The sequence below is a fragment of the Phytophthora infestans genome, genomic scaffold (genome assembly GCF_000142945.1).
Source record: "Phytophthora infestans T30-4 supercont1.12 genomic scaffold, whole genome shotgun sequence".
Taxonomy (NCBI): Eukaryota; Oomycota; class Peronosporomycetes; order Peronosporales; family Peronosporaceae; genus Phytophthora; species Phytophthora infestans.
The window spans coordinates 2,695,195-2,718,883 of NW_003303747.1; the positions used below are offsets into that span (position 1 = coordinate 2,695,195).

Consider the following 23,689-nt stretch of genomic DNA (forward strand, 5'->3'; position numbering starts at 1 on the left):
AGCAAATCATAGCTCTGTGATTCCTGATCTGGGCGTGCATGAAGCCAGCAGTAAGTTTCAATTCATCTGTGACTCTCCACACATCAATTGTCTTATATCGCTGGAAAGGCGCAGAAATACCGGTCACATACTCCACGCAACACTGTTGTAGCTTCTATATACTCATGCAGTAGTTCATCCACAGATCTAGTCCTCTCACCGCTGTATTTACTGCTGCCACACTCGCATTTGCCTCTCCAACTGCTTTAACAACTCTTCATACTTCGAAAACACCGTCAGCACGTTCTTCTGTGACAGGAACTGCATCACATCCAGCTTCTGGCAGCATCAAGATCACTCTCTCGCTTTGTCTGTGACTGCCATCTCCTCTAGCGGCTTGATAATCATATCCCTCTTCACAGCTGCACCAAGATGAACTCTATCCGCTTAGCTGGTCGTTACTAACCATCCACGTGAGTCCGGAGCTGTTTGCGATACTGGAGACTCAAGAGCTGCACGTATCTGTCCCAGCACTTCTGTATACGACAGATTGGCATTCAGTCTCAACGGGAAGAACGGGCGGCGGTGCATTATATTCTCCACAGTGACCTTGCATGAGCGCCAGTAGACGCATTCTTGGACCTGAAACTTGTCGATTTGCGCGCTACGTTGTGTTTTCACGGAACGCAATGCTGCGCAGCAAGCAAGTGTAAGCTGCTATACGTCGTCGCCAGTAGGAGGCTGTTCGGACGCCGCCATAGTCGCAGCAGCCATGCGATGGCCCAGAACAGTCGAACTGAGATATCGTACATAATTCCACGTTCTTAATCTTTTTTTTTTACATTTTTACAAGGGTTACCACGTAAATAAAGTAGCAATGCATGTAAAAAACCAGCACACTGCCTAGTTGGCATCGTCGTGTCCCGTCCAAATCGTTACAGCTCTCGTCTCGATTCGTGATCCCTGGATCCAGATCTTCGTGCTCGAATCCACAGTGTCATTAATCCAGAACAGTGTCCACCAGTCATTTTGCATCTTCTTATTTCTTAAAAAGTACCTCACCACAACCGCCTCCTGCGCCCAGTTGTCGCCACCCAACAGTGTCACTGCGCGCACCCAACAACAATTTCACTATCCCATTAAAATCTCCAAGCACACACCACAAAGCAGACACTCGATTGGGCGACGCTCCCCGTTCTGATTGTTTCCCTGGAGTTTCGGCCAATAGTACCACTTCGAGTAGTGACCAAGTTTGCAGCACCAATTGCAAGGCGGACATGTCTCACAACCGCACCCCACGCAACTCTCAAAGAGAAATAAAAACCGGTAAGTGAATGTGCAAAAACTGAGTTTCCAAAAGAAAACCCAAAAATCAAATTGGGGATTATCATATGTCTTCCACACAATACTATGTACAGTGCCCGCCAAATCATTAAGACCCCCGATTTGGCGGGACAATTCTGACAATATCTCGGCTTCTAGCCTGAGTTGAGAGCTGCTACTTTGATATGTTCTCTCTATTAGGCTTACAGAGGTGCCACTTGTGTTAACAACTTAGATTTCTATGTATCTGACAGGGCTGGTATACAAATTCAAGGTTTGGACATCAGCGTCAAATTATTAAGACCACATTCTTTTTATGACGAAAAAACACTTTTATGAACAGACCTTACAAAACTCTATATTAAAAGAGTGATGGTCAAAATAAGTAGATGGTTGGCGAAATGAGCGGGTAGCTAGACGCTACGGAGGCTGTGAGCCTTTCATTTTCTAATGGGCCACGGCAAGACCCTCTCCCAACAAGAGTACTGGTTTATCGTCGGTCTCCACGACGGAGGCGTCTCTCTGCACGAGATCGCTAGGAAGACAGGTCGGTCCCGTACGTCCGTCCGGAACGCAGTCAAGGCGGAGCGGGGACGGAAGGAAGACAGGGGTGGAGAGCGAAGGGCTGGGCGGCAACCGGCACTGACGGAACGAGAGCTGCGGCAGCTTGTGCGTGCCGCGGCGACAGGTGAGTTCTTTGCTGCGGAGCTCAAGACGAAGTTCGGCATCAAGGCGTCCGTGAGGACGATCCAGCGGGTTCTGCAGCGTGTGGACCATCTGGTTTACACCAAGATGGACCGCACGCTTCCCCTCACGGCAGCGCACAAGGCTGCCCGCATGCAATGGGCGGAAGATTACATACTGAAGCCAGGTAAGCCTCTCATATTAAAGTTTTGCTGCAATTTTGTATTATAGGCTTGGCCAGCTCGCTCGTCTGACTGCAACCCCATCGAGAACGTCTGGTCGGCGATGGCGGCCAAGGTGTATGCACATGGCCGCCAGTACCAAAACGTTGCTGATCTGGAGGCAGCAATCATGGCTGCATGGGACTCCATTCAGCTAGACTACTTGCTGAAGCTGATAGAGTCCATGCCTCGCCGCTGTCTAGCGGTGATCAAGAAGAAAGGTGGTCTGACTAGGTACTAATTTTTAATATAGAAATTTGTAAGGTCTGTTCATAAAAGTGTTTTTTCGTCATAAAAAGGATGTGGTCTTAATAATTTGACGCTGATGTCCAAACCTTAAATTTGTATACCAGCCCTGCTAAGTTGTTAACACAAGTGGCACCTCTGTAAGCCTAATAGAGAGAACATATCAAAGTAGCAGCTCTCAACTCAGGCTAGAAGCCGAGATATTGTCAGAATTGTCCCGCCAAATCGAATGATTTGGCGGGCACTGTAATAAAGCGCTACAGTATCATATTCCAGAACCTTCGCAATTTGACTCTAATACAGCTTTAGATGAACGTCGCGCCGCCTGGTATCGCGCAGTTCGGTCTCGTGATCGCCGGTCGCCCTGTCATCACCGACTTCCGGTGCGTATGTCTATAGCTGCTGGCCACCTGCAGTGTCACTCACTGCCTCTATCATCCGTGTCATCTTGCTTACATTTCGGTTTACATAATTTACAGGGAAATCGGGCCCGCGCACTACGTCGTGGACATCCTGGAGCCGACGCAAGTGACCGACCTCACGTTCTTCTTGCTGCCTGGATCGCCTGTACCGCCAGGTTTCGGAGGTGAGAAGATGTACCCATGTGGTAAACCTAGTGATACACTAACATCTGAGTCTGAGTTGATGCTAGCCGTACTATACTTCGCTTTACCAGCGCTACAGAACTGGCAACTACTGGGAACAGTGTTCGCTGAGAAGCCGAGCGCCATTTTCCGGACATCGTGGCCCACACATCCGGACGTGGTGGGTCAGCCCGTGCTGCAGCTTGGCGTGTCAATCGAGAGTCTGGATAATGTCAAGAATTTGGGCATTGAGGCCAGCGGATTGGAGGAGCGCAAGGCATTTGCACTCAAGATCGCGCAGGATTTATTTAACTACCTCAGCTCCTTCTCCAGTAGCAACAGCCAAAGCTACATGACGATCCCCACGAACTTACTGGACAAGTGGATGGAGAGATTCGAGGCCAAATATCGACGAGATCCCAATTTTATGATGAAAAATCAGTAGAGTGACAAAATAAAAGTTCTGTAGCGGTAAAAACGATGACGAAAGATTGGAGGTGTGTCAACAAAAAGTGATCCAATTAGTACTGACATCTAGGCTTTCACTGCACTATACAAATATTTGTGATTCGAGACTTACTCGAACTCCCTGGTGACGGTCTTGTTGACTGGATGTGGACACCCAAAATGAGCTTCCATCTTGCTTTTCCATGCCGAATCGACAATCTTCTGCTCGCCATTGCTTATAGCGTTCACGATGGTCTTGCAGCGAGGTTCCTTCACTCCCCACAGAGCCTTGAAGTCGTCTGTATAGTCGACGATACCACCGAGACATTGGTCGTGGAACATGCAGATTTGACGCTTCATGTCTGCAATCGACTGCCCTCCGTTTAATGACATCGTCTCATTGTACCAGTTCATCATACGCTTCTCCGACCGGGTCAAGTTGAACGCAATCACCACGGGAACACTATGCTTCGACCTGCTTGAAACTGGTGGAATAATCTCCTTCGTCGCGGTGCTAGTACGACAACTCGACAGTCGACGCCTCGCTCTTGACTCCTTCGGTAAAACTCGACTGATAAACCAATCGAAAAAGTTGCGACCGTTGCTTGTTTCTCCCTCCAGACTAGACACTGGTGCGCGAGTATCTGCAACTGGTTCGGTACCGCCACAAGTGTTGTACATGACAGCAAGTAGACCGTTGATCTCGTCCGTGTAGCTGTTTGTGCCTAGATCGCTACCGTCCATCAAGTCGGCGAATCGGTTAGGCACACCCTTTAAGTACCGACCGATAACGGGGTCTTCACTCGCTTCGATCGGGTTCGAGCCATTCTCACCGGTTCTCATTGCGACAGCATCGGTCGGCTTGAATGGCGGACCGGTAGGATTCTTTCTGACTCGTCGCTTACACGAGGCCCACGCTACAGGGTCCGCTGCCTTCTCTTCGAACGTCATGCGTCGTGTACCAACGCGACACTTGTGGAAGATCGTGAGCAGCGCGTCCAACATGGCGTGATGCGACCAGAAGATCGGATCTGCGGGGCACTGGAACTTCGCCATTGTACTGCCTAATGCTGCGTGGATATCGGCGTGGCATCCGCGCTCAACCGTGCGAGAAACCTTCTCTATGTTCGTCCCATTGAAGAGCTGCCCGATGACCGACGCATAGCTAATACTCGCTGGGACTTTAGCAGACCCCCAACTGCCTCTCGGCACATGCAACACCAGTCTTTGACGAAGACTGACAGAAATGATCCAGTGGAGCATTAGAGACGCACGTTCCAGTGATATTCTTGCCGTTGATAACCACAGTCTGCTGCGTGTTGCCTGTCAATCCGCCCAGCTCTTTCATGATAGGAGAGCAGTCTCCAAGAGTCTTACATTCTCCAGATAGAGCTTTGTTACTGGTCTCTATCCAATTAAAGTACGGAATCGTCACGCACGCATACTCGGGGCCTTGACCACGCAACATGTTCTCGAATACGACGAGGAAGAGCCGATGCCAGTAGATGAACATGCATTGCTTATGCGCCTCCATCTCGGACTTCATCTCGGTGTGGATCTCCACAAACTTGATGTACGCGCCAGAGTCCATTGCTGCAGCCAGCGCTCCTTTGTATGTGGACTTCTCCACAGCCGTCATTGCATCCCAGTTCCGGCGTACTCGTGGACCACAAAGTGCTTGTGCGTCAGCTATTAGGGCCAGTATCAAAGGCAACGCCAAGATAATAACCCGAAGACAGTTCATGGTTATGGTTGCCAGGAAGCAAGTAAGAACTAAAATGCACAGCTAAGATATTAACGAGTACAGCCAACTGGACACGGCACAGTATGGTGTTGAGCGCTACAGCTCCCAGCCAAAAAGTTGAGTTGAGATCAGAAATGACGAAAGTGTCATATGACCACATTTCGATGTGTCAGCTGCAGATAATAAACACCAAAGTCTACAGCCTATCGTTGTAGCTGATTCGCGAATGAATGACTTGAAAAGACAATATACTCGTAGAACCACACACATTACTCATCACATTGATCTACGAGTTCGAACGAAGCTACTACTTGGTCTCGCGTAAGAGCTAAACGGACTGCACCACGCTTGAGAGCGCATCCGTGGCAGTCTGCGTGACAGTCTGAGTGGCATCCTGAACGACAGATTGAGTCGTGTCACTGTAGGCGTTCTGTTTCGTAGACTGAGTAGCGTTTGTCGGCTTGGGGCAGCCGAAGTAGGATTCCATGTCCTTACGCCAGTTCCCGTACGTGATCTTCTGTTGACCGCTCTTGATGGAGTTGACGATCGTAAGACAACGCGGTTCTTTCGCCCCCCACGTTGCCTTGAACGCCGCCGAGTAATCTTTCGTGCCTCCTAGACACTGGTTCTCAAACATGCACACTTGACGCTCGAGATCGGCCATGGCTTCGGCACATTGGCCCCCCATGTTGGCCATCGTTTTCTTGTACCAAGTTGAGACTTTCTTCTCTTCTGCAGTCTCTTTGTTCACCGTAACCACATCCACATTGTTGTTGTTGCCATCATACTGTGGAGACGTTGTGGGGGCTGTGGTAGGTGCAACAGTCGGAGCTATTGTGGCAGGAGTGTAGTTATTCGACGGGGTTGTCACGGCAGGAGCGTAGTTATTTGTCGGGGCAGTCGAAGCAGGTACCGTCGGGGCGTAGTTGTTGTTAACGCTGGGCTCGTCATCGCAGTCGTTGCCCCGGATGTTGTTGCCCTGGTTGTTCCTCCACGGCCACCATCCCCAACCGTGCTCCGCTTTAAGTTTGCGTCCGCAACCGTATCCGTGCTCGGCTTCAAGTCTGCGACCAAAGCGCCCAAAGCCCCAGCGGTTGCGAAGCCAGTCGAACAAGCCCCAGCGGCCAGGTTGTTGAGGTGCCGCTGTAGGAGTGACTGGTGCGTTGTTGACCGGCACAGGCGCGGTGGTAACCGGGGTGGGAGCCGCAGTAGGGGTGACAGGTGCCGGCGCGGTCGTTGGCGCCGGAGTAGGCGTGCCATCACAGTTGTTGTACATGTCGGCGAGTTGACCGCTAAGTTCGTACGAGTAGCTGCTATCACCCAAATCACGTACGTCCATCAGTCCAGCGAACTGGTTGGGAACGCCTGTGAAGTATCGACCGATGAGCGGGTCTTGGCTTCCTTGAATCGGGTTGTTGCCATTGACGCCCGTGCGCATAACGATAACATCCGTCGGATTGAACGAACCGCCACCTCGCTTGGCACATGAAGTCCAGGCAACAGGGTGCGCAGCTTTCTGCGCGAACGTCAGTCGCTGGGTACCGACACGGCACTTGTGGAAGATAGTGTGGAGCGCATCGACCATAGCGTGGTGCGACCAGAAGATGGGTTCAGACGGAGAAGCGAACGTGCCCATGGCACCTCCAAGGTTGGCGTGGATGTTGTTGTGGCAACCTTGTTCGACGTTCGGGGACATCTGACCGATGTTTTGAGCGTTGAAAACTTGCTGACGAACCGAAGCAAAGCTGGTACTGGATGGAACACTTGCAGACCCCCAGTTACCTCGAGGTACACAGCGCGCACAAGCCGATCCGGACACTGTTCCGGATTGGCAGAAGTGATCAAGCGGCGACTGCGCCACACAGCGCCCCGAGTTGTTAATTCCGTTGATGTTGATCGTGCGCTGTGAGCCGGTCGTGTAGCCTCCGAGTTCTCTCGTGATTGTGGAGCAGTCTCCAAGAGAAGAGCATGAACCAGCAAGCATGCGGTTGTTGGCACCCACCCAGTTGTAGTACGGCACAGTCACACAAGCGTACTGGGGTCCTTGTCCACGAAGCATGTTCTCAAAGACAACCAGTAGCAGACGGTGCCAGTAGATGAACATACACTGTCGATGAGCTTCCATCTCCGACTGCATCTCTGTGTGCATCTCGATGAACTTGATGTAAGCACCCGAGTCCATCGCAGCAGCGAGGGCTCCCTTGTACGTGTCTTTCTCGGCGGTCGTCATGGCGTCCCAGTCCTTACGGACACGCGCACCGCACTGTGCGTGAACCGGCGACAGGATCGAAACGAACGCTAGAAGAGCTGCGCTCAACACCCACGCGAGCTTCATGGTTACTCTGGACCTTGATCTGCGAGGACGGATAAGGTGCTAGTCCGATTGACTGGAAATCGGGAAATGAGGCTTGTCGAGACGTGCAGAGCTTACCATGACGTACAGCGAGAAGGAGCGAGCGCAGGGAGAGAGCAATGTCGACCGAGGCAGTTGGTCATCATTAATATCAAGCTGAACAGCTTGTTCAGCCTCTACTAAGAGTAAATCTGAACAAGGCAGTTGGTCTGGCTTCAGCTTGTGACCTCGATAAGACTTTTGATTTATCTGCTGGTAGGGTTCAACTTCAACTGTGTCCTTACAAATTCCAGTATTATTTTTTGACAAGTGCACGACCTGGATGGCAAACATGACATTCCATCTGCTAGCTACCAGGTGCGTGGTACAGAGTGGATGAGTTGATGTGGCGGCTGAAAAACCCTCTACGGCGTAGATTCCTGTACGTTGAGTGCAAAGGTGCTTCTCTTTTGTGTAGGTGTATAGAATTTGGGTGAGTTTCATTTACGTGATGAGATGTGCAGGTGCTAATTAGAATGACCGCAGCTTTGTACCTTTGACAACATCAGGAAGAGGCACAACCAACTACCGATAACATGTTAGTCGAACAGTCCAGTATCTCTACAGTCTAATGTCCGCAGTGTGTGACTGTAGCTCCACATCGCAAGTTGCAAAAATATTTGTGTGGGCAGGTATTCACATGTCAGATGCCTTGGTGCCTTGGTGTTATGGAGACGCTGTGCCGGGGCCTGTTGCTCAAGACTGAAAACTAAGTTATTTTCCGCTGGTGATCTTCGTCCGTCTCTTTGCTAGTCGCACCTGTTCTCGATCGACACGATATTTTTCAATCTACTTTAACCGAAAAGGATTTTTGCTTCAGACCGAAGGCACATCCCGGGGGTCCGTCGTAGACCGCTACAGGCTCAGCAGAAGCGGATCAATCTCCACGTTACTCATGCCACTTCGCATCGATCGCACAGAAAATTGCGGTCGGAGGAGTGATGCCCGACCAGTTGCCGCTCAGGACTGCAAAGCTACAGCTAAGTTCTACAATTATGCAGGTGTGACGCTCATCCGATAGGTATGGGAATGAGAGTTTGCTCTTCGGAATGCTCAGGAACTACGCTGACGATACCTTGTTGCACGGCGGAATTTTTATATCGATAGGAGAGCCTTTCAGCCTTTTGGGTGCCTTCAATGTGTAGATTTGGTTGTCGAATTGCTGAGAAATGATTTTATTTGAGCTATTAGTTCAGAACCAATAATTGGACCCGCTGTTTCATTTAAATGCTTTTATTTTGCTGTTAATTATAAAACCTACAGGTGGGTTTAGAAAGGTGTTTCGTTTTTTTGTAAATATACTAAAAAGTGAACCCCGAATCCCCGATTTTTTTCCGATAAAAACTCAACATGGACACATTTTCTTATGCTTTTGCAATTTCATAACACAGACGACCAATCTCTTTTTTCTCGACCGCAAACACGTCTCTTAGCTGCGTTGCATTTCAACTTTGTAGGAGTAAGTGTCGACCACTCATCCGTCGAAGGTGTCTCTGTCTTTCGAGTCTTAGGAGCAGGAACATTGTTGGGCATTGTTGAAGTTTCCTTGGAAGAGCCCAACGAAATAGAATCCGCTTCCGGGGCTGCAGCTGATCCACCACCAGGCTCTTTGGATCCACCACCAGGCTCTTTGGATCCACCACCAGGCTCTTTGGATCCACCACCAGGGCCAGAGTACAGGAGATACACTCCTTGTACACTTGCCACGAGTACTTCTTCTTAAGATAACGAACGCCCAACCAATACCAGTACAACACGCAGGTATCACCACAGGCACTATAATCGAGCTTGAACGTTTGATCTGTGATCGACTCGTGGCAGTTCAAGCTAGACAACGCCAGCGTGTCCCCCTGTAGCGTGGGGCTCAGGTTGAAAGCCTTGCCCTCATTGCACTTTGGAGTGAATGCAAGTTGCATTTACTACCAGCTGGCAGTCCTTGCAGTTGCAGTTGCAACTACTAGGCTCGAGCCTCTGGCAGGGCCAGGAGGCTATCCTGCTCGCTGTAGCGATAACAGGATTTGGAAACAGAGTAGTCTAGTCACTTTACCTTTTGCTTTCTACTCAGTAAGCAATACAATCGGCTAAGCGTTCGGAAGTGCCAGCTTCCCTAACTGTGTCTACTGTTTTCGTCTCGTGGACGTACTACAAAGTCGACTTTAGTGAACCCACGTTCACACGATGAAGAAACCGGACCGTCGCGGCAAGACAGTTGAAGATGATGCTCCATTGGCCAGTGACATCAACACCGTGAGTGTGCCGTTGCTCATTCCGGTGGTCGCGCCCCGACTGTCGTCCATGTCCCATTCTGCATTAATCAAGTGGAAGAAAGCTCGAGCTGAGTATGAAGAGAGCGTGAAAGCTCGCAGCAAGGGTGATGATGAACTCTACGAGCGGCTCAAGGAAAGATTTAAGAGTACCGTCGACGAAAGACTGTTAAAGGCTCTCTGTACCTACCGCTCGGGCGGAATTGCGCCCAACGCTGTGATCGATGACCAGATTATGTCAGAAATTCAGGCGATTGTTGAACGTGTTATAAACGACACACTTCCCGACATAGATATGCTTTTGGGTAAGAAGCTGCGTATAAAATGTCTGAAACAGACGTGAACGAGCGCGTGCTGCAGTACTTCATGCTTTGCAACGAACTGATCGAAGAACACGGTCTAGTGGCCTGTTTTGAAGGTCAGCACGGTCAAAAAGAGAAGTGTAAACTGCTTATTGAGTCACTGACGCCCAGTGAGCTCAAAGCATGCAGCGGGGCTGCCGTGGCTTTAGCGTCAGAGGAAGACGTTCGACTCAACGAGTCACTAATATTAAGTTCCTTATCCAAAGGACACTTACAGCCCAATACCAGGGCTCAAAGTTAATACCTTAACTTTATGCTTCAAAACCAGAAGTGTTTTATTTACTATTATTGCGGCCAAGCCGCCTAGGGGTAAATGTATCTCTTTAACTATCTAGCATAGTTAAACCTAATCAAATTCATAACGTGTGGCTTTCAGCCAACGTACTGAGAGACCTGGTTAACTCTCCAACTCATGTACTGAGAGTTTGTTAACTCTTCGAGTACTTCGTACCCCTGTGTGTTCCACACCATGTAACCCCGTTACACTCTCCCTCACTAAGATGAGAACATTCCGTTCTCGAACTTTCCTCAGCGAGGTCACGTCTTGTCAAGACGACGGAGGTCACTAGACCTCACCTGTGCGTTCTGCAGCTCCACGAGCTCACAAACGCGTTCGCATCCTTGATGCCTGGCACTCCCACTCCGGCCCACGGCCCAACGTCTCCAGCGCGTCGCGCCGCCCCTGCCTCATCGGTCCCAGACCCCCAACTGCGCTCCGCAACTGCTCCAAGAGCATCTTCGTCTCTTTCGGTGGCGGAGTACCACCAAGAGTATCGCCGTCGACACGGTCAACGCTCCATGAGCCGTCAACAAGAAGAGAGCAAAGCTCAAAGCTCGTCAGAGCCGCGGGCGCCGCCCAGAGGGAACGATGTTCTGTTCTCGGAACTCGAAGAGGGCGAAGTCGATTACGACGAGCCCATGGGTAGTGATGATCCATCCAACCCAACCTCTCCGAGGTCGCACACTGGTGCCGCGTCTTCCCCAGCTTCCTCTGTGAGGTCTAGCCGCTCAACGGCGCGATCTCAAACAAGAAGAGACCTGCGGACACCGCATCCGTTCTCTGAACGTTCGAATCCGATTCGCTCGCTGCGCGATGCGCCACCGCTATCGTCGCGGTATGACGAGGAAGATCGATACGATCACAACGTCATTACGAATGACCTGGACGAGGCCCAAGGCCGTCAGTTGTCCAATGAGCAGCGCTCGCAGTCGTTCCAACCTGTGGTCCGACCACTTGTTCTAACGTCACGCCGTGACTACGGCTTCCAGCCGCGGAACCCTGCCGAAGCGGCCCGCCTCGCGGCACAGCAGCCGCTGAACACGTACACGTGTGGGCCTGCGGCCTCGACTGCTGATGAGCAAGTGCAACGGCACCGGCTCCGAGAGCGATATCTGACTCCACAAGTCACAACTCCTCAGGAGTATCAGGCGCGCCTGCAGATGCAGCTCAACCACCAACCGGTTCCCTCTATGCGAACCATTCCGGTTGTTCTCAACCCTGGGGAATCCCAGCGTGCTTATGAAGCACAATTCCGAAGCTGGGTGGAGGGAGCTCGACGGCTCCCCTCCTACAATGCTCTTCGAGCAAGTTTCTCTGAAGCTGATATTCGTCTTGAGAGACGTTTGCGCTTAGACTTCGCTAAGTCGAAATCACGTCGACGAACACTAAGACCCCGTCCCCATCACCTCGAGGCGTCACCGCCTCTTGCTCATGCTGCGAGCACCGCTCATTCCTATGAGCGGGCTGCTCCAGCCACTGGTCGGAGCTTGAGCTCAGCCACCGACCTGTCATCCCCGCGTTCTAGCGGCGGGAAGCGCTCGGCGCCTGACGACGCGGTCGTACGCCGTAGCGGCGGGGCAGTGAGTGTGCCCGATTAAAAGCGTCGACGACGTCAGGGCAGTCCTGCCGGAGGACAACCTCAAACTCCCAAGCGTTTTGTGAGTGAGGATAACCCCTCCATTTAACAAGGTACTGAGTACGACCCTGGCGCCTGCGCCTCGCCACCAGGAGTTCCACATGGAAGTGGAGCTCGCCGTGCTCGTCGAGCAGAGCAGGAGGAGGCCGAGCCTCAGCTGGACTCTCGCGTCGCGAGTCGCAGCAACGTGTTCGCGCTGGAGCAACGTGTGGGTTCTCTGAACCAGTATCTCCATGAGACGACTGACTCTCTGAGTCGCCTTGCAGATGGTCTCGATGAGACGAACCACCGCGTGGACTGGTTTGAGCAACCACAGTCGGTTCAGAACCGAGTCGCGGACCTTGAGCGTCAAGTCGCTCAGCTGCAAGGTCAGATCGACTTGCTGTTGCGTCTTGTGACCCCGCCACCTGCTGTCGCTCAGCCTGCCGTGGTTCGGCCTTCCGCTGTTGCGCAGCCTGTCGTGGCCCAGCCACCGCTGGCGCCAACGCCTCCGCGCTCACCTGAGCAGGGTCCTGATACGGCTTGAGTAAGCCAACGTAGAAGACTGGATGCGTGCGCATCTTCTTCAGAAGGTAAAGCGTATACGCTAGGCCCTTCTTGGTCACGACCTTGAACGGTCCTATGAACCGTGGTCTCAATTTTGTCTTAAAGACTGCAGACATTGCATGAGTAGGTAGTTTTTTTGCATTTAATAAAACTTGGTCTCCGACCTCAAACCTTTCTCCATTGCGTCTGCCTTTGGCATCTGCATGTTCTTTTTGCATGTCTTGGCTTTCAGCCATAGCGTCGCGTACTTGACGCATTACGCTTAGTCTCAAAGAGACAAAGTCATTCACTTGCTTGCGAACCGCAACAGGGCTGACATCAGCTAGCCGCTCGGCTATCCTTCCCCCATCAAGCCATGAGCCACTGCGTGGCGGCGTCAGTGGGACGCGAGGGCTAACCAAGCCGCTCACATAGAACGGAGTGTAGCCTGTCGAGGCGTGCACTGCATTATTTAATGCGAACTCAACGAGTGGGAGCATCTGGCTCCAGCGTTTTGGCGCCTCAGCGCATACGCTTCGGAGGGTATCCTCCACAACGCGATTCACGCGTTCGGTTTGACCATCGGTCTGCGGATGGTCCGCTGTGGACATGTCCAAACGAGTGCCAAGCACTCTGAAGAGGGACGTCCAGAACTTCGCGGTGAAGCGCGGGTCTCGATCCGAGACAATTGCCTCAGGCAAGCCATGTTGGCGAAAGACTTGGTCTAAAAACAGCAAAGCTGTACCTTCACCATCTATGGTGTCCGGCACCGCCGCTAGATGAGCCATCTTGCTCAATCGGTCTACAACGACCACAATACCCGTGTTTCCTGCCTTGTCCTTGGGAAGGCCAAACACAAAGTCCATACTCATGGACTGCCAACATCCCTTGGGGACAGGCAAACTCGCCAATGGCGCTGCCGTGCTCGGCGCGGACTTCGTCCGTTGACACGTCTCACACGTGCGTACATAGGTGCCAGCCCACTTATACATCTTGGGCCACTAGTACATCGAGCTCACCGAGCCATAGGTCTTCTTCCGACCTAAGTGCCCGCCCACGGGCGTATCATGAACCTCATAGAGGATTCGATACTTTAGATCCTCATCATGAGGAACGACTACACGAGGGTTATCCTCAGAGTCGGTGCTGTAGTACAGCAGGCCGCCATCGAGCGAGTATCGATGCAGCCTCGCGCGTAAGCGCCCAGACAATTCCTTGTCAGAGTCTTTAAACTCTTCGCTCCCAAGAGCCCGTAGCAGCGCTACGCACATGTCGTCTTGTGCATACGCTCCGCGTATCAAGCCAGGCACTGACGACGTCACTGTCGTGACATGAGCTAACTCGTAGTCCGGCCTGCGCGAGAGCGCATCGGCCACTACATTAAGCCGCCCCGGCTTGTACTTCACCTCGAAGTTATACTCGGCAACGAAGGAAAGCCATCTTGCCATTCTGTGAGAGAGATGAGGCGACTGTGTCGCAGTGCGTAACGACGCATGATCAGTAAAGATCACAAAAGGCTTAGAGCCTAGCAGGTGTACCCTGAATTTGACTCGAGCATACTTCATTGCAAGTAGCTCTTTGCCATGAACTGGATAGTTCTTCTCTGCAGCTTTGAGCTGGCGAGACTCAAACGCGATCACGCGTCCACGCCCTTCGGCGTCTGCTTGTAGTAAAACACAACCGATTGCAAAATCGGAGGCGTCACAGACGACGCTAAACGGACTATCCGGGTCCGGTAGCGCAAGGATCGGAGCCTGAAGAAGGCTCTCCTTCACAGCCTCAAAGGCTCCGTCGTGCTCGACGTTCCAGCACCATGGTGCGTCCTTCTTAAGGAGATCTGATAATGGCCGAGCCATCTCCGCGTAGTTCGCACTGTACTTGTGCAAGTAATTGGCTAAGCCTAGCCACTTGCGTAAGTCTTTTTGGTTCTTGGGAACCGGCCAGTCCACGATGGCCTTGACTTTGGCAGGATCTGCCCGTAAGCCACGCTTCCCAATGAAGCACCCGAGGAAAGGTATCTCCTCCGCGCCAAAGACGCACTTGTCCAAGTTGGCATACAACTTATTAGTGCGCATGCACTCGAGCACCGCTCGCAAGTGGTCAATGTGGTTTTCCACGTCTGACTTTCCGTGCTCAGCACGACTATGGACGAATATATCGTCAAAGTACGTTTGTGCGTACGCCCGGTGGGGCCTAAACATCTGCGTCACAAGACGATTGAACGTTGCTGGTGCGTTCGACAGCCCCTGGGGCATCACCAGCCACTCCCAGAGCATACCGCTCGGAGTACTCACCGCTGTCAGCGGAATGTCGCTCGCTCTCATGAGCAATTGGTAGTAGCCATCGACCAAGTCGAGCGCGCTGTACAGCGTACAGCCTACCATGTTGTTCTGCAGGACATCCTTTGCGAGGAATCGGCGTTTGCGCCGGGATAGTGGCCGCATTTAGCTTGTTAAAAGCATGAACAATGCGCCACTTGCCGTTCGGCTTTCTGACACAGAACGTGGGTGTCGAGTGCGGAGACTTACTCTCACGCACCATCCCTGCCTCGTGCTTCGCACGGAAGAATGCGTCAATGACGTCACACTGCTCTCTCGGCAAAGGCCATTGCCTTGTTACGCAGTATTTGGTTCCAGGAACCAGGTCAATCTCATGACACACGCCTCGATCCGGAGGCAGGCCCGTCGGTGGGTCTTTTGAGACAGCGTCTCCATACTCCTTCACCACCGGGTAGAAGGGATCCGAAGGATCTTTGAGGATCGCCGATCCACTTCTTGCGCTCATCGCCTTCTTGGTGTCCTCTAGGACCGCGTCGTCCACGACGGATAAGGAGTTCAACTCCTCCTCAGGTCCCAGCAAGACCACCTCGGCTAGCTCGCCTGCCTTTAAGGCTTCGCCAAACTCGGCAATGGACATCTCGTCCAGCTCTAGCAGTGCATCTGCAGCGGGCAGAGTATCAAGGCTGATATCGCCTTCTACCTCCCCCGTCACTCCGTTCACGAGTGTATACAGCTGTTCACAGCAATCACGTGGAGCATCACCGCTCGTCACGTTGGACACATCGTTCGACGTCGAAGACGCCACAGACGCCCTGCGTCTTCTTCTCCTCTCCCTCCGCGACCGAGCCCGGCCGGATGAGGGCGGTGTGGCGACATCTCCGTCACCACCACCGGGTGCAGCAGCACCATCACTCCTCGAAGAGGATACAGTGTCTCCCAAGACACTCGGCTGAAAGCCAAGAGGTTCTTGACCTTCACACAGTGAACTAGGTGTCACTTCACCTGCATCTCCTGGGCCACGCCCATGATGCCTCGACTCGCAGTCGACCGCGACCCTCGGGTCACGCAGCGGTAGGTCATCGACCAGATTCATACCACTCAGTGGATTACGCGCCACTCCGCGCTCGTCCTCACCAGGACCCAGCAGCTGGTCATTGACCTGACCTGCACCGCTCAGCGGATAATGTGCCGCACCACGTACGCCCTCAGGGAAAACAGCAACCTCGTTGCTAACAATTTCGGACATACCAATGTCCAGCACTACGGCCGCCTCGGCCTCGTGCTCGCGCCAAAAGCGCTTCTACTTCCTAGCAGAGGTGGGTTCATGACTCATCAAAGCTCCACTAGGAGCAGGGTGCGACGCACCCAGCGTTTTCGACTTCCAGTCGATCCATGGCTCATGACGTTCCAGCCATGCCATGCCAAGGATGAGGTCATACCTCGCATCCAGGTCTAAGACCAAACAGCGTTCCACGCTATCGAAGTTCTCAAACTTCACTCCAAGGTCGACAGAGACCTTCGACACAGTTACCAGTGTCCCCGTCGCGAGACGGACAGAGATCGTATCTCTCGTTGGCACTTCCAGTGCCTCAGCATACAGCTGACTCCCTTCTAGGGTGGAGCGACGGGCGTAGTTGCCCGAGTCAATCAAGACTCTCCATGGCTTTGCAAAGCCCTTCATGTTCGCTTGAACGACCAGCAAGCCCGGCTTGCACACACTCTTCTCGTAAGAGAGCTCAACTCTCTTCGGGGCTGAGCCCCGTTGCCCTCTACCTCCTCGAGGTACAACAGAGCTCAGTTCTTCCCCAGTAGGCCGCCCCGCGCCTACTGGGAAATGCCGTTTCCCGGCGATGACCCGGAGGGTTGGCTCGCCGGAGCCACGCGCTTCTTGCGCAGAGGGCAATATGCCCTCAAGTGCTTAGTGCTATTGCACACAAAGCATCGGCGGATGCCGGCACGCTGCTCCGCAGCAAGAAGCTCCGCTTCTTCATCTTCAGCATAGCTGAGGTCCATCGGCTCTGGACCGCTCGAAGAGCTTGCGCTACTAGCGCTCCAACCAGGTCGAGCCGACCTTGTGCTCGGCATTTAATGCCACATTCACCGCCTCTTCGAAAGAGTTAGGGTGTACACGGAACACTTCCGTTCGAGCTGCGCTCACACGAAGTCCCTCCATGAACACGGTCACGCTGACCAGTTCTGGAAGAGGGTCCGCCGCCATTCCGGCGATAAGAGTTCTCAACTCTTGGACATAGTCTAATAACTCCTTCTTACCCTGGCGGGTAGCAAGGAACTTTGACCGGATACGGTACGCCTGATTAGGCGGCGCGAACACGCGCGAAAGCTGTTGCTTCAGCTGATCCCAAGTGGGAAATGCAGCGTCAACAGACGTGCCGCACATTAGTGCTCATTCGCGAGCGTGACCTCCAAGCCTGGAGATAGCCAGCGCCACGCGCTGATGCTCAGACTGGAGCAGGGCCGATCCCATGGCCATCTCGACCTCACGGGTCCAGAGAAGGAGATTCTCTCCATCCTTCCCCTCGAAGGTTTTTACGCTCACCATGAGCGGTTTCAGTCGCATAGACTCTTCACGCGTCATCGACGCCGCCGCCGTTGCGGCGCTCATCTTCTCTTGGACATGCTCCAAGAGCGCGTTCTCGTAGCGGGAGAACGATTCCAGCCTGGCAGTGACCGCCTCTGGACCTTGCGATGCAAGATGAGCCACGCCCTCCGGGCTAAGCAAGGACATAAGCTTATTAAGCGCGTCCTGCTGCGCCGGGGGCAAATTCGCGAACACGGGGTGTTCCATCCTCGCAGAGGATATAGTCAACCGACTCAGGAGCGGGATTGACTACAAGTGCTACCAAGTGCAGCGGGGCTGCCGTAGCTTTAGCGTCAGAGGAAGACGTTCGACTCAAAGAGTCACTAATACTAAGTTCCTTATCCAAAGGACACTTACAGCCCAAGACCAGGGCTCAAAGTTAACACCTTAACTTTTATGCTTCAAAACCAGAAGTCTTTTATTTACTATTATTGCGGCCAAGCCGCCTAGGGGTAAATGTATCTCTTTAACTATCTAGCATAGTTAAACCTAATCAAATGCATAACGTGTGGCTTTCAGCCAACGTACTGAGAGACCTTGTTAACTCTCCAACTTATGTACTGAGAGTTTGCTAACTCTCCGGGTACTTCGTACCCCTGTGTGTTCCACACCATGTAACCCCGTTACATAACCTACCTATAAATATACTCAGTTTACAATCTACCTTATATAGGTCACTTACCTCTCTTTAAATAAAGAGGGGACCTGTGAACTGCCGTTCACTGAGCGTTTGTATACTCTCGGAAGATAACTTCCTCTAGCGCAAGGTGCTGTGTGACCCCGTCACAACGCGGGAACGAAGACACTCGCCTACCACCAGACGCACCCGATACACGCGTTGATCCTCCTGCGCTCGTCCCACCGCTGCTGCTGCAGGCGCGGTCGCTTCCGGTGCTGTCGCCTCCGCCGCTTGAGACACGTTCCATCCTCGACCTCGAAACCAAAATGAGAATCCATTTCTCCCTCGTTCGGAAATAAGAAAAGTCGGAATTAGAAGGGTTGGAATTTTAAATTACATAATCCTGGATGCATACATGATTCAATCCTGAACATTACCATGATTGTAATTCTGGTTCCGAAATAAAAGTGTCGTCAATGAGGCCAACATTGGCCAGGCAAGGTGTATACATTTCAGAAATAGTTGCTACATTTGTGAAGTTGAACTGGCAGCGGGCAAAGTTAAACCCTCGCGGAGACTCAAAGCGTCGGCGCGCAGCAAAAGCTCGATACCTTCGAGTGGGCAAGAGAGTCGAATGTCTTGACTTCCTTGTTCTTGAGATGACTGTTGCTTCTGGTCGCATTTTGGTGGCAGGAAGCAGAGTAGCTCAGACGAGATGGTGTCGGGCACATCTCCACGTGTGTAGCGACAGAATGCGGGTTGGAAACTCACTAGCGTCTGCTGCTGTCGATGAGCTGGTAGGTCAGATGGAGAATTTGCTGCGCTATTCAGCTCAAGCTGCAGTGGAAGTGCATAAAGAAAATAAATTGGCTTTCGAGCCTCTTAAAAAGCGAATTGAAAGTTGAAATGCAGCACCAGCGCTTTAAGTAGCTGCAGAGTGCGATCGACGCACTTCCCAGCTATAGTAATGTGAGCCAGCAGCTCCTAAAGGCAAAACGCACACAATGAGGGTCCATTATTGTAGTCACGTTGGAACTTACCAGACTTTCACGATACATAATGGCGTGGTGAGCATCTGCACTATTAGAGGAGGATTTCATCGCAGTCACTACATCCTCCAGGCACTGTTGGGCTTCTTCACAGCACCACTCCAACGCTGGATCCTGAGCAATGAGGCACTGTGCAAGGTGATATCTCGCTTCCAGAGTCAAACTTGCAGTCGGCAGCAGAGATCGCAGAAGATCACTAAGCAAACAAAGCAAGTTTTCGGTGTTTAAAGCCTGAGCTCTCGGTACTCTTGATGTTCCGTTTACCAGCGAAGTTATGCGTACCTGGCTTTGGCAAACACTCGCTGATCCTTCAGCAGAAGTGCTTGCGTATACAAAGTGAACGGGCCCTCCTCTACCTCGTAGCTCTGCCGGACAAACTCCAGAGGTTCCTTGTTGTCATCACCGTCGCGTGCTGTCGGTGGTGCTTGACTAGATGACAGCGGCACTTCAGCTTCGTTTTTCTCTGCTTCGCCCTCGTGTTTTCGTGCAGATAGATCACCCAATTGGAGGTCCAATGGAGCTCCGGAGATAGGCGTAGGTGCCAGGACGACAATATCTTGACAGCGTGCTGCGGATGCACTCTGCTGGTCTTTCTTCCTAGCCACGCGATTCCCCATAGTACTTCGAAGTACCGAGTTCAAAGGTCTCACCCCTTCTTGAAGTACTGCAGTATTAATACACGTACTTCGACGTACTTCGATATAATCCTATTCACAATATTTACTTGCAACTTTGTTTCTCTGTCTCGACAGCTCTATCCGTATCAAACTCGACTACAGTCGTGTCCATCACCAACTCCCCATCCTCACTACGATGTTCTAGATCGGACAGCTCCGATCTACCGGGAACCTCAGCCAGTAGATCAGGGCCTTGTTCAGCCTGAGCCAGGTCTGCCGGTGTCCTTAGCTCCGCCATTTCACCATCAACCACGACAAGCACACGGTCTACAGCATTCAACAGCATCGCTCTCTGTGCTTGGTCACGCTGCGGTGACACTGTAGCGGACGGTAGTAGCAGCAGCACAGTTGCGTCCCGTAGCTCTTCATGCACCACGCGCTGTAAAATCTCTAGCGTAGCGTCATCCAAAACAAATTGTGGCGATTGCGACTCGTCTCCTAAGGGTGGAACTAGCACAGATGCGAACGCTAGCGCCACTACTGATGGCTCACTCAGCAGCGCACGGGCAAGACTAAGGAAAAATCTCTTTGTTGGGTTCTGCTGAAGACTAGAAGCACCCGGGAAGGGACCATCCAGCGAAGCTACACTTCCTGCAAGCCCCACAATACGCAACGCAGTCCACAGTCGCTCGTCTTCAATATCTTCGCCACTTGCATCAAGCTGCGAACGGACTGAACCGTCATATAACGCAGCGTTGGGCGCGGCTGCAGACACACAGGCTACACGCGAGCGAAGAGTTCGCAGTCCTAGAGTGGATATATCCACGCCATCCACCACAATTCGTCCGGCTGTTAATTCATGCATGCGCAGCAACGCACGGCCGACCGAAGACACTGAAGAGGCTGTAGACGACTCGAGAATCGCCACTTTCTCCCCAGCCTGGAGACGAAACGACACGCCTTTAAGAGCTAAGGGTGGGGCACCACCATCGCCGATCTCAAACATGTTGGTAAGCTCGTCAAGGATAGCAGCAGCAGGATCACGAAAACTCACGGTATCAAAGCGTAAATCTCCCTTGGTAGGCCACGAGAGCGATGGGTTGACTTCGTTAGGCGTAAGCGGAGCCGAGGCGCGTCTCGCGGCAGCAGTAGAGTATGCCGCACTCTCCGTGATTACTACCGCTCCTCGCACAGCAGCCTGAGTTCGAGCAGCAATGGGCAATACAGGGCTCAACCAAGCCCACACACGCACCAGCGACTCCAACGCACCACTATCGACCACCAGCACTTCGTACAGCGCTAAAGCCGAAACACTAGCACTCAGTGTGTATCGCAACGCCAAGAACGATGAAGCTGCCACAATTCCCACGATCCCCAAACCATACAACTGAACGCGTAACGCAAGCCACTGATCGATATGCAGACCAAGATGAGCATCACGGGCAGCAACATCCAACAACCAGAAGTGGTGACCCAGAACGCGATGCACATGCGCTAGTCCAAAGGCCCGAGCAACTCGCGCCCCTGCCAGCGTCTCAGCTGCATGGCTACGTGCCGCATGACGTGCTCTACGCTCCAAGTGAAGCAGATCACGAGCCGGTCGCAGATACATTCTCACAGTTTGCACATACATGTACACCACCGGAACTAGAAGTACAGCATAGTACCGTGTCACCACCGCAGCAGTCAGTAGTGCTGTCAAAGTCGAAGCCCCATGAGCCAGCACAGCACCAACCGCGAGAGGAAGTCTTGCATCCAAGGCAGTGAGGTCCTTATCCATATATGCTCGCTCGAGTTCACGTCTTCTGGAAAGACTGAGACGCTTTGAAAGGGATCGACCGCTTCCAGCGCCATATGCATCAAAGAAAGCCAAAGGAGCGTGCAGGAAAGCAGACGCTAGCGACAAGAAACCTCGACGCGCTCCTTGAACAGCCGCCACAGCGACACTGAGTGAATATCCAAGCGCCAGAAGACCAGCTCCCAATGCCAACGAAGCGTAAATGAGCTGATCCGCCACCAAGTTCTTCAAACTGCTTGAACGCACCCAGTACGCGACCCACAGCTCACTCGCCAGCTGCAAAGCTTGCCACATGAAGAGCAGAATGAAGATCAGCAGAGCGACTCGAAGCCCGCCGATAGCTTGCGTGTAGGCACGGACACACTTGTGCAGCCATTCCCCCTCTCTCCACTCTGCTTCTGCTGCTGTTTCACACGAAAGAAACTCGCGCAAAGGTCGTTCATTCAACAGGTTGCGACTTGCGTTGACGAAATTTTCCATAGCCAACAGCTCGATGTCTGCTGGCGCCTCTGTCAGATAATACGGCGGCTCATCAGTCCTTACAATATCAACACCCGAAGCCGAGTAGTGGACCCAGCTATCCGTCGCAACTTTTTCCTTTTCTCCATCGCTGTCCTCGTCTCCTCCTTGCTCCTTCCGTCCCTTGCCTTCATATATATCCCTTGTATGCACAAGTCGACCTCCGTCTTCGAAGCGAATGGCATCGTCAACAAACTCGGAGCAAATGAACTCTGCACGCGTGGTGACGACAACTCGCGTCTTGTTGCGTAAAAGTCCCACTAAACAACATGAGAAAATATCGCGCGCTACAGATCTCGGGTGGACGCGAGCAAGTGGGTCGTCTAGCAGATATACATCCGCGTCACTATAGCAGGCACGTGCCAGACTAACAAGCGCTTGCTGCCCCAGAGTTGGTTTCCAGTCTTTGACAGACGTGTGATCACCAGTTGGCAGCATTGCTAGTGGATTAACGAGAGCACAGGCGTCAAGCACGCGCTGGTACTTGCGACGGTCAAATGGAAGGCCGAACAGCACATTATCACGCACAGAGAGCGTCTGCTGCAGCCACGACTGCTGGGGACAGTAAGCTATAGAGCCACCTACATACACGCGACCACTAGCACCGTTACTTCCATCACACGCTTGCATTTCTCCCAAAAGAGCCGAAAGAAACGAAGACTTGCCACTACCAGGGCGTCCATGAACCACTAGCAGCTCGCCAGCACCCACAGTGGCATCCAGATGCTGAAAAATCACTGGACCATTCGTAGCCCAACCCAACGTGGCATCTTCAACAGCGATGATGACATCTTGAGGGTCGTATTTAGCTACCATCCCTTGACTATCACGTCCAGCTACAGCGTACGGGTCGAGTTCTTCCTGATCCATAAAATGCGACAGATTGTGCAGGGATTGCCACGCACATTGAGCTCCTTGTACCGCCTCCGGAAGACTTCGAAGTGGCGTCTGCATGAGACGCATAAGTGCTAGAGTGGCAAAAGCTGCTGCTGGTGTTAGAAAATGTGTGGACGAGTGGTAGCCTACGGCTAAGGCTGCTGTGGCCATTAATACTGGCGAAGCGAAGGCGAAAGCAGTCCCGGCGGCACCTCGTACTTGAAATTGCCACAAAGCTTCCAGCTCACGTCCACGCGTAGCACTTACACGCGCTCTAGCTGCAGGTTCCCACGCGTGTAACTTGACTGCAGGCATGGCGTGTACCATTTCCTTTGCAGAGGTCTGTCGGTCCTTTCGAGTTCGTCGAAGTCGCTCCAGTGAGCAGATTTGCAGTTGATGTAGCACCTGTGAGACCACCAGCGTCATGACTACTGCACCCACAACAGCTCCACAAGCTGCGAGGCCAATGAACTTCTCGATCAGAGCCAAAATTAACGCCAACATTAAAGGTGCCGCACACAATTCGTGCAGACACGCAGCGCCCTGCAATAGTTGCGTCACTTCAGCTGCGTAGAGAGCGTCAGCTTCTCGTACAGAGGCATTTTGGAGCCTCAGCGCCTTCTGGAACACCAGACTCTGTAGTGCC

General features: G+C 52.5%; 5 protein-coding genes across 5 annotated transcripts; 2 read left to right on the plus strand and 3 right to left on the minus strand.

Moving 5' to 3' along the window:
- Positions 1-1,752: 1,752 nt before the first annotated feature.
- Positions 1,753-2,167, plus strand: PITG_08175 (uncharacterized protein; the record flags this gene model as incomplete). The annotated part of the gene is made up of 2 exons (XM_002904291.1): positions 1,753-2,070; positions 2,156-2,167. 2 exons carry the CDS (start codon positions 1,753-1,755, stop codon positions 2,165-2,167), a joined length of 330 nt encoding a protein of 109 aa, XP_002904337.1.
- A 568-nt stretch (positions 2,168-2,735) lies between these two features.
- PITG_08176 (uncharacterized protein) lies at positions 2,736-3,482 on the plus strand (the record flags this gene model as incomplete). The annotated part of the gene is made up of 3 exons (XM_002904292.1): positions 2,736-2,836; positions 2,933-3,039; positions 3,106-3,482. The coding sequence occupies 3 exons, from the start codon at positions 2,763-2,765 to the stop codon at positions 3,480-3,482; spliced, it is 558 nt and encodes a 185-aa protein (XP_002904338.1).
- A 131-nt stretch (positions 3,483-3,613) lies between these two features.
- Positions 3,614-5,123, minus strand: PITG_08177 (uncharacterized protein; the record flags this gene model as incomplete). The annotated part of the gene is made up of 3 exons (XM_002904293.1): positions 3,614-3,952; positions 4,136-4,686; positions 4,727-5,123. The coding sequence occupies 3 exons, from the start codon at positions 5,121-5,123 to the stop codon at positions 3,614-3,616; spliced, it is 1,287 nt and encodes a 428-aa protein (XP_002904339.1).
- A 337-nt stretch (positions 5,124-5,460) lies between these two features.
- PITG_08178 (uncharacterized protein) lies at positions 5,461-7,617 on the minus strand (the record flags this gene model as incomplete). Its single annotated transcript, XM_002904294.1, has 1 exon — positions 5,461-7,617. One exon carries the CDS (start codon positions 7,561-7,563, stop codon positions 5,557-5,559), a length of 2,007 nt encoding a protein of 668 aa, XP_002904340.1.
- Positions 7,618-18,709: 11,092 nt separating this feature from the next.
- PITG_08179 (ATP-binding Cassette (ABC) Superfamily) lies at positions 18,710-23,370 on the minus strand (the record flags this gene model as incomplete). Its single annotated transcript, XM_002904295.1, has 6 exons — positions 18,710-18,967; positions 19,225-19,264; positions 19,516-19,830; positions 20,030-20,289; positions 20,737-21,048; positions 21,103-23,370. The coding sequence occupies 6 exons, from the start codon at positions 23,368-23,370 to the stop codon at positions 18,710-18,712; spliced, it is 3,453 nt and encodes a 1,150-aa protein (XP_002904341.1).
- Positions 23,371-23,689: the final 319 nt, after the last annotated feature.